This window comes from Tachypleus tridentatus, chromosome 10, assembly GCF_004210375.1.
Source record: "Tachypleus tridentatus isolate NWPU-2018 chromosome 10, ASM421037v1, whole genome shotgun sequence".
In the NCBI taxonomy this organism is placed as follows: domain Eukaryota; kingdom Metazoa; phylum Arthropoda; class Merostomata; order Xiphosura; family Limulidae; genus Tachypleus; species Tachypleus tridentatus.
In genome coordinates, this window is record NC_134834.1 from 68,752,183 (window position 1) to 68,768,654 (window position 16,472).

The 16,472-nt window shown below is 28.8% G+C and overlaps 1 protein-coding gene across 19 annotated transcripts in view; it reads left to right on the top strand.

Annotated features, from left to right (window-relative positions):
* The window catches only part of Sap-r (prosaposin), a 114,333-nt gene that overhangs the window by 70,667 nt on the left and 27,194 nt on the right, over positions 1-16,472 (top strand). For 11 of the 19 annotated variants that reach the window (XM_076461910.1, XM_076461912.1, XM_076461914.1 and 8 more), the window contains 12 exons: positions 913-996; positions 1,232-1,291; positions 1,853-1,912; positions 2,966-3,028; positions 7,513-7,590; positions 8,250-8,309; positions 9,221-9,277; positions 10,031-10,090; positions 11,935-12,030; positions 13,749-13,808; positions 15,155-15,214; positions 15,885-16,074. In XM_076461910.1, the coding sequence (XP_076318025.1) occupies positions 913-996; positions 1,232-1,291; positions 1,853-1,912; positions 2,966-3,028; positions 7,513-7,590; positions 8,250-8,309; positions 9,221-9,277; positions 10,031-10,090; positions 11,935-12,030; positions 13,749-13,808; positions 15,155-15,214; positions 15,885-16,074 (928 nt within the window). The remainder of the gene's footprint in view (positions 1-912; positions 997-1,231; positions 1,292-1,852; positions 1,913-2,965; positions 3,029-7,512; positions 7,591-8,249; positions 8,310-9,220; positions 9,278-10,030; positions 10,091-11,934; positions 12,031-13,748; positions 13,809-15,154; positions 15,215-15,884; positions 16,075-16,472) is intronic. The other 8 variants (XM_076461919.1, XM_076461920.1, XM_076461927.1 and 5 more) reach the window with 4 other exon arrangements.

Genomic DNA, 16,472 nt, shown 5'->3' on the forward strand with positions numbered 1-16,472 from the left:
AATCTTTTTGTTCATGAATTTACATTGAATGTATATATTACATATAAGTCCTATTGAGATGTGTACACAAATTCATACTACATAACAATGTGCCCTCTTCCTACATTTAGTCTGTCCTGTGGAGTCTGATGGATGAGTTGAAGTGAGCACAGAAGATATGATCTAAATGTGCCCCAATCATACTGCACATATTGTCTGTCTGTGCACAGGCACTCAGTTGGTCATGTTTACACTCTGCCTATACCTGTTACATGTGGTTTGCTTCATTCCCTTTTTTTGTTATGGACAGAGAGTATACCCATGATAAAACAAGATGCAGTCTTCGACAGGTGTGCCATTATGAAGACCCTGCAGTTGATTATCACTGTCCATGGGCTTCTGTTGGGTATTTCATGAAGAATGTACACCTTGATAAACTTTTAGCTAAGCTGTAGTGGAGGTTAGGTATTGTGTTGGAAGTTATTTTCTTTACTTGAATGTGTATTTCTGATAGGTACCTTTGTCACACATTCTCATCCATTCTCCCTATTTCTGGTTGAGCTTTTATTTTTTCTTTTACAAGGCAAAGATGGTTGACATAATGCCTAACTTCGTGTATACAGACTATACAGGTTTTTTTCTGTAGTTTGTGTTATGCTGCCTTAATGTAGATTTTAATGTTTCCTAAGAGTAAAAAATACTTGCACAGTTTTAAGTTCTGAAGCAAAATATATTGTTACTAAAATAAATTATTGATTAAAATGTTTTTTTTGTGGGTAGCAATTAAAGATCCTTTTTTTTTTAGGTAAATTACTTTTCTGTTTTTAAAGTATGAAGCCTGTTTATAATCACCTATATTACGAGGAATAATCCATGCTGTATGTTTTTTGTTTTTTTTAACTTTATTAAAAATCTGAACTTTTACTTTGATAGGGTTCTTTGTCAGTGGAAGTATGTGAAATCTGTCAGAGAGTTGCTGCTGATTTTCAAGAATTATTGACAATCTACCCATTCTCTGTAAGTGTAAAATTAACAGTTCAAACATGGGTAATACCAATAATAACTTGCTAATCATTGAAATATACTACCAGTGTTTACCAGTTGTATAAGGATTGAGAGTTGGTCCATAATATTTTTCAAGCATCTTTAAACTTGTTTGTGAAGATATAGTGGACTCTGGTGAAATGTTTGAATAGCATTATAATTGTTGTTTTTGTTCTAGAACTAATGTGCTCATGCCAATTAATTTCAGGGTGAAATAGAAAAGATGCTAGGAAATGTGTGTGACAAACTTGGAAGATTTTCTGAAACTGTAAGATATTTTTATTTCATTACATGTGAATTTAAAACTGAAAACACAGAAGAAATAAAATTAAAAGTGGTGGTGTTCAAGATGTTAATAGTTCAGAGTGATGAATTTATTATACACAGTAAAAGGTTGTTTGTTGTCTACTGTCTTTTAACTTCAGTACTTTCTTTTAATAAACTATTAAGTCAAATGGTTAGAATGATTAAATTTACATACTCTAGTAGTTCTGTTTATGCTGACTGTAATAAGAGGTTGTGAACAACACAGTATGTTGTAATAAAGCTGTGTTTGTTAAATTGTTCAACAAACCAAACATGAGGTTTTAAGGTATGATGTGTAATGTTTATTTGAAGTTTATACTGTATAACATTACTATCTTTTGGTTCAAGTTGTTGAATTTTCTCAACTTCTGAAACATTAATTTTACTTCATTTTTGTGCTTTAACTGTATTTAAAAAAAGGTTCCTAATTTTAACAGTTTTTCTTTAATATTTTGTATCAACTGTATTGAGTTTTGTAGCAAGATTTTTATAATATTTGCATTTTTTTTCTTTCTCTCACAAGTGCAAATCAATTGTGAATTTTGGTGTCAGTAACTGTTATGGTTTTATTCTGACTTCATTGGTGAGTTTTTAATACAATATTTGAAAATACAGTATGTTTAATGACATATTTCCTCGGTAAAATGTATTGAATACTTTAGTGTAGAAGATGTAACAGAAGTATTATCATAGAATAAGGATGAAACATAAATTGAACACAAATATTAATTTTTTTTATTGTTAATCTTAGTTGTTACATTTAATTAATCAACAGTTTTATGTTAAAGAGACTGATTGTTAACCTGTTTGAAACTACTAGGTAAAGCTTTGCTCTGTTGAAGTAATTTACAGTTACTTTAGTTGTCTGCAAAGGGGTTCTCTATCTATGAAAGTTTGTTACATATTTAAATTAGTATTGCATGTAGCATCAGATATGCACATAAACAGTGTGATGTTTTATTTTGATTCAAAATAGTCATAACTTCTATTTAATGTACTTTTAAACTTGATCTTGGAACAGGGGTGCACTTAAATAATCTAAGTTTGTTTAAATTGTGATACATCTAATAAAATATATAATTAAAAAAAAACAATGCTGCAGTGGAAATAAGTTTCTTGTGATATGAGGGACAAACAATGAAAACTATTGTAGACACCAGGGAGTTTAAACATTTTTGTAATACAATGAAATTTTAAGGATTTTTTGTTTCTACTGTAAGAAATTGTTTTTTTTTAGAAATACTTTTTAAAAATAAGTTTATGGTTGTCATATAATTTATTTACAACATTAGGATATTTGCTTACATCTGAATATATTGTGCTCTAACTGCAACATGTGTAATATATGCACGATTACTGGTATATGTTGTGTATAAGAATTAAGTTCAGAATAAAAGTGATCTCCAGATTCCTTCATAACAGGCAATACATGGTAGCTGAAACTTAACTGCTTTATTTAAGGTATTCAACAGTATTCTTCTGTTGAGAAATAATAGCATTTTCATTTAAAAATAATGATAGGCTCTTATCTTTGAACCTTTTAAAGCTTTGTTTAAGTAAAACAGTTTTGTATGTTAAAGTTATTGGAATATGGTTCTTTGTTACATTAAATTAAACCTCTATATTTTTCTGATAGGATCCAGACCTGATGTGCTCATTTATAAAACTTTGCCCAGAAGCTTCTATTAGTTTTGAAGAGGTAGATACTTCTTGTATTTATAATGTGTCAGGAATAATCTAAATGCTGAAAGTGGGGAAATAACTGTTGGGAACAGATAGGTCTGAAGGTTTTTCTAAAAATGAAGTTAACTGAAAATTTTTTTTCCCACACATTCCTTTTAACTTAAACCATAAGTTTTAAAGTACTATACTGCATATACAAAACAGACATCTAAGCATGCCCTTTACATTCCTACACTCAGTTACACAAACCCCTTCAAACATATAGTTAGCTACTGGTCAGTTACCTCTTTCCTTCTTTGTGAACTTGACGATGACTGAAGGTCTAAACGTTGTTTGCTCCTCTACGTAAAACAATTTCCTCAACCCAAATAAGCCATTTTTACATATATATTTTTCTCTACAAGTGGATTTTCTCGTCATCACTGAAAACAGCATTTCATAGTATTTGGTTCATTTTCTAGCCTACCTGATAAGTTCTGATATTTAGTAAAAAGCTTCTTGAGCAACAAATTATGGGAGGTAAAAGATTGATTTTAAATTATTTTTCAAACAACTCCAATTTTGTGCTGCAATTGACAAATTAAGAGGATTGTAAAAAAAAAACATTGTAGTTTTTTTAGTAGTGCTTCTTCAGACCAGGCACCCAGGATTTTGCAGAAGCTAATTTTTCATGTTACTCCAAATAATTTGCTCATTGACTAACACTTTTAACAAAACCTGATCAGACAAAAAGGAGATGATTGCCACATTCTTTGTGAAAATTGGATCTGCATTTAACCCCAAAACAGATGTTGACATATTATGGGCATTTGGTGAGTAAGTGTACTGACCTTGTATTAGTAAAGCAATGTTAATATAGGAGGAGAAGAAAATGGTTTGCAAATATAAAGTTTGGATGTTTGATACTTGTGGGAAATGCCCTCAGTGTCAGTGTGGATGCAACTGTTAAAATCCAGAGGTCAAGCAGGTGGGAAACATCTGCAGAGGAAATTAAAGGCACAAAGAAAGAAAAATGAAAGACTGATTATCATATTTTATCAGAGAATGATAAAGATGAAATGTCTAGCAATACTTATGAGGATCCCTTTGATTTCATAACATTGAAGAAACAATGTAGATCATCCAAGAACTCAAGTGTGAAAGCAAGGCATTCAAGATGTCTTTGTGCTACTCCAACTGTGCATGGGAATGATGTTTATTCCATTCAGCAGTTTGTTAGTATCAAACCCACAGTGAATTCCAAATGAAGAAGCTTGACAAGATATCAAGATTCATTGCTTTTAACATGAACAATCAATGGCTTGCATTCTGCATGTTTGTGTTAAAGATTCTAGGCCCCATGTTACTCCCAGGAGATCCAGGTTTTTTTTATGGATGTGTTTGGAAATGATATTTATAAGAAATTTGATGAAACAAAAGTATTTTCATGTGCTAATAATGTGTCAGAAGCTCTGACAGAGAAATGTATTCAGAGAAAAGTTGTATCTGCACTGCTGTGTTAGTCAGTGACATTCAAAGAAATGAAAGAAAGACTGAAGATTGGTGAAAAAGTTTTTTATGAGCTAGATGACATTTTTGCCAATTGAAGTCTGGATTTCAGTGAAACTACAATACAATCTGTCCATTCTTACTGTAAGAGAGTCACACTAAAAGTAGTAGAGTACCATTGATCAAGGTGATGGGAATTATTGCACTGATGACAAGGTCAAGGCCTTTGTATCTACTCTGAAAACAAAGAATGTGAACAAATAGCCAAGAACACTCTACATTCAAGTCTGCCATACAACCAAACTCCTGGGTGTCTGGCATGTGGTTGCATTGTTAAGATTAAGACATCTGTTATTTTGCATAGTTTCAACACACCATTGCAAACATTAATATTGGGCTGGAGTTCAGGTAAAACTGCATGATTTTTATAACAATTGCAAGGAACTGTTTACTTGTATTTAGAATTAAAGACAGCTATTGTTTCATGTAGTTTTAATGTACCATTAAAAGAAAATAATGTTGGTTTGGAAATTGTGTACAACTCATTAATGGTCAGATGACAAAGTGATAAATTGTCTATCTCTATCCAAAACAATATCCACAATATGTTCTTTATGTCTGAGCATCTGTGTCTTTTGAACCAGACAAAGGAAAAAAAAAAAAACAATGAAAACTTAGTTGTTGTCAAGTTTTCATGAATTTCCATTTTGCAAAACTGTTACTGAAAAATGGCAAGATTTTGAAGTCCACTTTATTCTTTGTTTTGATTACTTAATATTTTAATATTTTGGTTTAAAAAGTATCCTTGACTATTTAATCAAGTGATTTTTTAATTGTTTTTGAAAGCATGATCTATATCATTTCAGAACTTTGTTCTGTTAATTCTAACTTTTTTTTTTAAAAACTAGTTATTATGTCCCCTGCTTAATTTTTCTTTATGCTGTTGTGTGAGAGAATCAGAAGCAGTTCTTGCTTAGCTTTATAGATTTGAATTCTTTATCAGAACTGCCTTAGAACAATGTTAAGATACTATAAGAAAATATTTTTTGGGTTTTTTAAATTTGGTAGAAAATTGGTTTAATAGTTTTATAATCATATTTCTTTTTTTGCCTTAGGTTTGTGGTACTTTAGCATTGTTCATTTAACAATTTTTTTGTTACAGAACTTAAGGTTGAAATTGGAAATTAGCATTTTTATTTCATTTTCAGTGATGTTATTTGCAATATTTTTTTCAAGATTTTCTTAACACTTGTGAAATATTTATGACCACTGGAGAAATCAGCTTAGAAATCTTTGGAAACATATGCATAATATCTAACTACAAACCTTTTCTAAAGGCTGACCTTTCTTATGAAGTATTAACACTTTCACTACAGGCATTTTTTTGGCACGTTGTATTAAAAATTTAATTAAACTAATTTATTATTAAGGTATATGAAGACACTTGGTATGAGAAAGCATCTAATAATCCATTTCTTTATTATATAAGGCAGTATTTAAAAAAGTTTATGCTAGTGTGAGAATTGTGACATTTGTTCCCCAGGTATCCTCTCTTCTCTAACTTATTTATTCCCTCTCAAAGAAGTATGAAGTTTGACAATAGCTGCTTGCTGTCATGTTGTTACTCAGGCAAATCATAATTTTTAGTGCCTTCAATCATATTTGGTTACAGAGCAATAAAATAGAAAATCACTTTTTTGCCATGCCAGTTGTCACATCCTTTTATTCACAAGCTGTCAAGAGTTCTCTAACATTTAATACTAGATTATTTATAATTAGTAGAAATACAAAGTTTTAATTTATCAAATTATTTTATATTGAATTCTCTTTTGTACAGAGGATGGTCAATTTTGCTTCCAGTTCAAACTCTATTCCCACTATAAACATGTTGATGAGCTTCACCAAATGTTAATTGCTCTTTTCAACAGTTAAAAAGCTAATTAAGTGAAAAAAAATTACTTAGTACAGCAGTACCATCAATATAAAAAAGTAAAGTTTCATTGACAGATGACAGCAAAAACAAAACCCCAAGGTCAGAAGTAGATTTCTGCCTTTTCATATGTATTTGTTATTTATTATTATAAAAGTAACTAAAATGTAAAAACTATAAACCTTTTTAGATATTGTTTAATAATAAAGCATTTTTCATGAAACGTGTGTGAGCAATTTGATAATAGTTCATGCATCATATAACTTGATAGGAAAATGTGAGCTATACATTTGCAGATTTATTTACAACTTGTCTGGAAGAATAATTAGTTAGATGTAGTTTAAAAGGCAATAAAAAATATGTTGCTATGAGCTTTAAGTTATTTACAGTAAATAAATGCAGTTTCTTGTTAAAGTGTATAATTTGAAGTTGTGGAAAGGAAAAATGGCAATTGAGATATTTTATGATGGTTTAGAGGTTTTACAGACTGACTGACCTCATACAGAATTAGAGTAGAGAAAATAATGGATTAAGGATCAAGTTTTACTGAAAAAGGTTTAGAGATTATGCAAATGAAATTTCACAATTTTTAGATAAAGAAAAGTATTTATCTTAACATGAAAATCAGTATGAACTTGAAGCAGTCAACACTTTAACCTTTTATCTTTCCAGAGAAATATTTAGTGAAAATACTTTATTAAAATACTATTTTTTAAAAATAGTATGGAAATTTTAGGGGTGTTTTTGGGGTCATCAAGTTGACTGATTCAACCCACCTGTCCTTAGTGAGAGTGATAAACAGGCTTAATGTTTTCCACCATTTTGGCTTTGTGTTCCTTACTCTACTGTTTTTATAACTTTGGACAAACAAACAGGTTTTTAATCTTCAACATTTCAAATTTTTTCAGTCTTTAAAATTGTTTTTTTTAATTATTTAATCAAATGTTTTCATGTTAATTTCATTCTCTTTTAATGAATTGTTTAATTACACTTGTTAAGTAGTAAGTTAAATTTATCTAACGTGAAAAGTAAATTTGTCATCACTAGTCAGTAAATATGTAAATATTCGTTTGTTATTTCAGTGGCTAAGGTACATTGAATGTAATGGTTGTATGGCAATTGTTGGTGGTGTAAAAAACAAACTCTTGGATTTTTTTGAGGCAAGTCAAATTATATATTTTCTCATGGAGTAAAGAAAAAATAAGGTTACTGTTGAATAAAGGTTTATAGACAAGTTAATATGAAATTAATTTCATAAGTGTTTTAGTTTATCTTCATGTGTTTAAACCTTAACAATGTCAGAAAAAAAAATGTACACTGTTTTATGTATAAAACCTTTAATACCCACAGGTGGTGTTAGGAACACCAAGTGATCATTTTTAGTAATGTACTTTATATATATCTGTACTCATATACATGTTTCTGAGTCTAGATATCATGCTTTGTTCCTTTCATGTGTTCAGTATAACAAGTATTGGGAGTTTAGATACAGACAGATCTTAACATTAAACAAAATCAAGAATGATCAGCAGTTTCTATATTATTTTCAGTTTTGTCTCCGGTGTTTTTTTTTTCTCCAATTGGATATAACAAGTTAGTTCATTGAGTATAAAATTGAGACAAAATAACTTTTAAGAGCTTTAAAATTTAATTTTAAGTCCATCTATTTATTTGTCTTTCCAAATTGTTACACATTTTAGTCTATTTTCACTGTAATGATACTTGATACTGTTAGTATCATTTTGTTACTCCAAAATGTTGTAGTGCAAGTGGTTAATTGCTAGAAAAGTCAGATTTATTTTGTTTTTTTTCTCCATAGGATAAGAGTAAAGCCAGAGATACCATATGCAGCTACTTCCCAATGTCTTTCAGGGCTTATGTAAGATCTAAACATGACTTTTTTTCTTATGAAGACTATTTGATTTTTTTTTCATGAATTTATGAGTATGTTTTGGAAACAAGTTTTATCACATACTGCTCTTGCTCTTGTATGTATCTTGATTGTGTTTAATTGGGAGTTTGTGTTTGTGTGTATGTATGTATACTCTGTGAAGTTCAAGAAATTTTAATTTTTAGTTTTTTACATTTAAGTGATTTATTTCCTATAAAAGGATATAATAAATTACTAGATTTATGTGCTCATCCAAAATTTCTAGATATTACATAGTTTTAGCTAGTATATTCCATGTTTGTAGAATAACTGGATTCCTCTTTTTTTTTTTTTATATAAGTGTAGCTGTGCTTATAAACTGTTTTTATGCAGTTTGAAATAAACTGATAAATTGAAATATTTGTGTCAGTGAATATTAAGTAGACAGTATATGAATGTAAATGAATGCCCAAAATGTATATGTGAATAAATAGTTTATAAGAATTAATTTGAAAATGCTCAAATGCTTTGTGTCACCTGCTGTTTAATTTACAAGTTTAATAGGTTCAAGCCACATGTTTTTTCAGTGTTAGTGTACTTGTACTAGCTAACTTGTTGATGAATGCTATTTTCTTTATCTGTGTGCTACAACTTGTGAATACTGATGCTTTATTAATATAATATAAACTTTTTTTAAAACTTATAATTGGATTTATTTTCACTTGAAATGTTAAGAGGTTTAATAGTAATGATAAAAATTTATAATATATCAAATCTTTCTTTTTTTCACAAGTTCAGTTTCAAATTTTGTACAAATAAGAGTTTGACATTTCTTTAAACACATTGCATCTTTATTTTAGTAAAAGCTGTTACTATTGTAATATCCATAGTTTAAATATTTGTTTTGGGACTGTTTATAGTGTGAAACAGCTCTTACAGAATACATTCCAACAATTTACAAGTTTGTTTACATTATGGTAAGTATTAAGTTTCTTGCAATTTTATTATTATTGTTTTTGTGTGAAAAGTATGAAGGTCATTAAAGTTTTGTACATATTATGTGCTACTAAAAAAAGAGAAAAAATATTCTTAGCAATATAAAATAAATGGATGTTTAGCCAACTAGGTCAAGCTTTTGTGTGTTTATATGTATTCATGTAAGAAAGGATTTTAATAAATTTACGTATAATACAAATTAAGTTATTTGTTCATCTTTCTGTTACTGTACTGTTTTAAGTAATGAATTATTTGCTTTGCAAGATTTATTTAAAAAAGTGTATTTGAGACAGGAAAAACATTTTCATGATATCATGATAGCAGTGTATCATTTGCTTTTTAGCTTACAACTGTTAAGTTGTTGATATAAGATTGTACATTTGTTTTTACTACTCTGTGTGTTTACAATTAATTTATTTTTGCATGCTAACTTTATCTCATACAGTGCTCATTTTACACTTTCAGTGTTAAATGCCATCAATAAGTGTAATATTAATTACTTGGGTTATTCTGGCATTTGCAGCATGCTTACTTGTATGATATGGAGAAACTATTTACTTGTACCATTAATATCATTCACATATGTATTTATGTTGGCTCTGTATAGGCTTTTAAACATCTTTTTATACATATTTTAGCCCAAAAATAATCTATTTTAATACTTCATTTCAAACTGTATTTAAAAACCTGACAGAATTTCAAGTGATATAAGCAATTGCATTTGTTGAATTCAGGAGGCTATGGAGGCATGTGGAATGGTAAATATGTGCCCCAAATCAAATAAAACTCCCAAGGTATGCCAGTTTATTTATGGAATTACTTTTAAGACTGAATTTTTATGAGGTACAATGATGTAAGCAGAATAAAAATAATCAGTAGTTTTAGGGTTTTAAAGAAAAGTTAAATTGTTATATAAAATTTATCAGCTAAAACTTTGATTTTTGTTACTTAGAGGTGCATGAAATTAAAACATTTCTTGTCAAAGAAAATCTAATAAAAAATTCCTTGGTTATGAAAAAAATGGCCAAAATAGGATTGAGCATGAGAATTAAAGGAATAAAACCAAAATTGGCAGTAAAACTGATAGCTACACTTATTATACTGATAATAATTTTACAGTAAACATTCATTCATTTATTAACCAGGCTGCATTTTTTGTTGAACTTTGGATATGATTGTGGACAAAATAAAATACATAGTTACCACTTTGGCTGCCAGTTTTGATTACATTCCTTTAAATTACACACTGAATCCTTTTTTGACCACACCTTTTTCTTCACCTTGAAGTGCTTTTGATAAGATATCATGATTTATTTTTTTATCAGTACACATCAACAAACCACAGCAAGCAAGAAAGTGAGACTTGATAGTAACAACCATTAGCTCTAAGATGACAACTCTGTTATTTAGAACAGATCTTTATGTTACAACACCAACTGGATTATTTAAAATATGTGTTGATAATTTTTCTTTCTAAAACAGTGTTAATAGCTTCCTTTATACTTAATGTGGTGGAATTTAAAATAACAGTTTATTGTCATCACCTGTATGCAGTCAGTGCAGCTGTATCAAGCATAATTATTTGTTAATTACTTAAGTTAATATCACATGATGCTAAATGCTTTTTAAGTATAATAATTTCATAACATTTAATAAGTATGTTCTGAAAAGTTTGCAATGAAGAATCAATAATAATCATCCAGCCCTTATGGTTCTTTTGAAAACTTGAGCTGGAAACTGTTAACCAGTACTAGTACATCTGCACTACCTTTTACTGTATAGTTTTGCTGCTCTAAATCAGCCATGTTTATTCAGAATGGCAAAATACTCAAAATGGTCCACTTTCATTCTCAGATGAAGCTGGAGTAAAAATGTTGGATTAAAGCTCATACGACTTTTTGTAAAGGCTGCACAAATATTTTTGGTACATTAGAGCAGTTTTTTGTTAAATAACTCTGCATGTATGGCGTATATTTACACCAAATGAGACTCCTAATTACAGGTTGTATAGATCTATCAGTGTATAAATATGAAAAACTTCCACAAAAGTTAATTGTATTTTCTATTAAATATAGTTTCAAAACTTTTATTGTGAAGAGAAAAAAAAGAGACAATCAAAATTGGAAGTGTTAAATTTTGTGTATAATCCAGGCATTTCTTAATGGATGGCTTTGCAATTTGGTATGTAAAGTAAGAGTTCTAGAAAAGCACAACCACTGAAATTGTGTTAATCTAGATTACCACAGTATAGGCTATAGAAGGTGGAAAATTGCTAAACTATTACTGATCTTAATAACGCAAAACTTCACCAGAACTTTAATGTTTAAGTTGTTACACAAGTGCACGTATATAAAAGGTCCAAAGTTGCCAAAAAACATGTTTATATTATAGTCCTTGCAGAATTGAGGACCAACAAGTCAATTGTACATTCCACAAATACATTATTCCTTTATGACCATAGCTTTACCAGTAAAGGCATCATAATGATAACTTTATTCTTTAAATCATCTTTATGAATAAATGATGTATTTGTAAAGCATATATTTGTATCATTTATGTTCTTGTGTGTGTGGATGTGTACTGTGTCAGAATAGTACAGAAATGTATTTATATAACTGGTTTTGTTTATTTCCTGTAGTCCAAAAAGATTCAACTGGATGATACTTTGACATGCGAGTTCTGTGAAAACCTTGTTCAATATGTAAGAAACATAATTTCTTCGAACACAACCAAGGTAACTTTCATGGAACATTTGTAAATAAAAATGTTCTAATTAATGAATATTTGTATACCAACATTAATGCTTAAGACATGTTTTTAGCATGAGATTTGTTGTTACAACTAGTTATTGAAGTTTTATCTTAAAATAATTTTGTTTGTCCTTTGTTTGTCCATTATCAGACTTTTTTATGTGATTTTCAATTTCTACTGTATCATTACTGCACTTTTTATTTGTAATATACTTGTACATGCTCCTGAACTCCAAAACTTTATCTTTTCTTATGAAGTACTTTAAAATACCTTGTTCTCCAGCTTAGTTAAATTGATTAATTATGTTTATGTGAAGCTATGCATAATAATAATGTTTATAACAATACTTAATTTACTTTATGTATCATCACAAAATGTGGCAGGGTTTCAGTAATAACTGTACATGTGTTGTACACAAAAAAAAAACATATTTGTTGATAACATAGTTTTATTAACTATTTGTCTGTGATTTTCTGAAGCCAATATAGTTTGAGTCAAAATGGATTTTAGGGTTAAGAATAAAATATTGTTTTTTATTTATACTTTTCATATTTCGTTTACATAACTTCTAAAATCTCCTAAGTTGATATCAAAAAATTTTATTCAGTAAAACTTCATCTTTTATCTCTTCTCTATTCTAACAGAAAATGTAATGTACAGTGAAACTAATAGTTGAAAAATATGAAATAAAATGCATAACACTTTTTTTTCTGCACTAAATAGTATTGATCAGAAAGAACCAAGTTATCTTGTCAGTTTTTCTTTTCACATTTGCGTTCTTTTACTTTTATGGTGTTATTTCTGTACTTGGGACCAACTGCTACCAAACTACAGAGCTAAAAAAAAGAATAAATCAACATAGCCCCCCTGTTCACTTAGACATTCTTCTTTTAGCCTCATTTTTTGAACCTCACAAATTTAAGTGTTCAAAAACTGTGTGTAGCTTTCAAATATACATCTTAAGACAACAATTATATCAGTAACTACAATAGAATATTCAAAAACTACTATAATTTATCCAGGTTTCTGAAAATAAACTAGATTAATTAACCAGCTTCTTTAAATGCTCAGAGCAACAATAATGATGAACAAAACCAAACAATTCTCTTGACTGTTGCTTTATAATTTGGAAAACTAAGTCATGATGCATAAAATTTAATGTATAGGAGAACCTAATTTTTCTGCTGGTTGCAGACTGTTAGGTTGATTAGCAAACAATACTGAAGGGCAGTGAGAGGGAAAGGAAATTTTCTGGTTGGTGGGACAAATTGACATTTTGGCAAAGCAAGAGAGTTTGGGTTCAGAGTTCCTTCTTATAATTGTGTGTAGCTTTTGTTTCATATTACTTGGAAATGAAAAGTATATTATTAGGATATCCTGAAGTTGAGAAATAGGAGTTCTGAAGTATTGCACAAAATTGAAGATTGAAAATTTTTTTGATATATTTCATTTTGAAATATTTAAAATTAATAAGTTAACACAAAATAATTCATATTATTATACATAAAGTTTGTTGAAATACATTGATTATTTGATTAAATTTTGAATTTAAGACTATAAAATGTCATGATCTGTGCACAAGAATCACTTCTGGAAGTGAAGGGTTAAATAGGAAACTTCAAACAACTATATTAAAGTATGTCAAGTGTTAGTTAAATCCTCCAGGAATCTTAAGAAATACTGAATGTTTTTTCTTTATAGGAAGAATTCAGGACTGCTTTTCAAAACTTTTGTGAAGAGCTTGGTGTAATAAAAGATGAGGTAGGAAACCAACACTACACATGAAAAAAATTTAACCCCACAAACAAATAAGTAATGTGTACTCTGAACAAATTTTTGAGGTTTTTGTATAGAATAAATATATATAGGTCTTGTCCTTGTACACAGTAACTGATAGTACTTTGTAAGTTGCTTGCTGTGTTTTTATGGAGAAAAATGCCTAATGTGAAATGTTAGTAAAGAAAGTTTTTATTGTAGGTTAGTTCATCATTATTTTTAAATGTCTTATGATCCAGTACATTAAATTAGTACTATTGTTATTTTTTAAATAAGTCCTTCTACAAAAGCACAATAGCTGCATTTGGCAAATAAAACTTCTTTATTTTGTTAATTTGAACATAGAACTTGATTTATTATTATTATAAATTTGTTTCCTTAAACAAGTCCACCAGTGAGTGTTAATACTTTTGGTTAATTGACTCATTGTAATAGGTCTTTGATTTTTCTTGTTAATTAAGCTTAAAAAAACAGGAAATAAGTCCTTAAAAATTTGATAATATTTAAAGATTACTTAAATAGTGTTTGAGAACTATTTTAAAGTAATTTTAAAAAGTATACAATATAGCTGCATGATTTAAATGCATTAAAGGTTGACTGTAGACCAAGATGGTAAATTTTGTTGTTGAGAAAATGTTTTAATAGCTGTTTTAACTAGTAACATTTAGGTCAAATTGATTGGGTTTACATGTATCAATCAATAGAACTACTAAGTGTATTAGATGCTCAAACAAGTTTTAATAATTAATGCTAAATATTTTACATGAAGAAACTGCTGACCAAAACTTGATTCTGAAAATGAGGTTTGAGCATGGGACCTCTGTTTGGCCAAGCCAGTGCCCTGTCACAAGTTACTATACAAGTTTACAAAAATTTTGTAACCTATTCAAAAAGTTTCAACAAGCTTTCATCTGTTAAGTATTTATATAAGGTAGTAGTTCCAAACTCTGTTCTCAAACAAATTCAAATGGGTAGAATCCTATTAAATCTTTAAAAATAAAATTTTATTTTTAAATCTGTTGAGTGACTAGATTATTTTTTGTAAAAGATTGTTATGAAAAGAGATGTCAGTGGAAATTATATTTCTTGTATTGTTTTGAACAGAATCTTTTGTATATTAAGTAATAGCTGCAAAAAATGGGTGAGGGTAAATCAGACATGGGAATAAATAGATAAGAATATGTAAAAGTGTGACATTAGTTGGTTTTAGTTTGTTTTATGTATTACTTTGTATTGAGTAATAACCAAGAAAATACAGAGATTGCAAAATAATTATAAAAGATATGTTGATTTTTAAAGTTTGTGTTTAAACTTGTGTTTACATGTTGTAGTGTGAGAAGATGGTTGATGAGTACTTTGACATGATTTATGACTTTATTCTTAATGATTTGGTGAGTACTTTGAAGATTTCTCCTAGAATGTATTCAATGTTCATATTTGTTATTGATATATTAAGTTTTGTAGCATGAAGTTTCTCTTCAGTATTATGTGATTGATCAGAGATAGTGGTGTTTTTATTTGTGTAAATTTTTTTAATATTACAAATAGCTATTTTTGTGCAAACATTTATTAAAATTAGGAATAGTGTTATTATGGAAGGGTTTTTTTTAAGAGATTCATTATAAATAGTGTATTTGTAATGAAACCAACAAATTTGGGTATCTCTAGGATTTGTTTTGAAATGCTAGATTCTGTTTTTTTTTGGTGTACATATGTTCAGTACTTGTAGCTGATATATAGTTTAGTATGGACATTTTGCATTAATTTACTTGTTTCTTATTTTATTTGCTGTTTAATAAGAACAACTCAAATTGTTTTGAGTGACTTGCATTGAGCTTTGCTATTCAAGATTAATCATGCTACAATTATTAAAAACTTGTTGTAGTTGTTCTTTAAGAGTTTTTCTTTTTATTTTACCTTTTAAAGACAACCTTGTTTTTATTTTTACTGCATTTCTATCTTAACTTTGTGTTTTGGTCGGGTATTTTGTCATAAGTTTATCTGATGCAAAGAAATGTTAATTGTTTTTGTTTTATTAACACAAATAAAACATTGTTTTAGGATCCGAAATCTTTCTGTTCTGCAATTGGATTGTGTGAAAGCATCTCTGTAGGCATGGTCAAGATGCTACCAGCAGTGAAGATAACTTCTTTTCAACCCCTAGTTAAGTTATTTCCAGCAGAAAAAGTACATAGGCAGGATAAATATGGTCTGTACAAAAAGAACCTTGATGATTCTAATAGTATTGAAGGTAAATTTGAGATTAAAAAAAATCTTTTTATTCACAGTTGTCACTGCACAAAATTTTTAAAAACTACTAATTTATTTCCTCTCAAAATCTTGGAAATGCAGATGTTGATACAGCTTAGACTCTACTGATTATAGATGATTCATGTTCTTTAGTAGGCTATGTGTATAATTACACTATGTAACAAAATTTTTACTTTTTCTTGTTTCTGGTCAGAAAGGGTTATTTCTCAACTGCTTATGCTAAAGTAAATGGAAAAGACCTATTTTTCTCTTCAAACTTTGCTTTTGTGACCTAGGTAATTAAATTTTCAAATGTAACTATTTTCCAAAACATTCCAGGTAGATTCAGTGCTGAGTAGCTGATAGAGAATTTTCTTGAACTAACAAGAATTTTCTAGA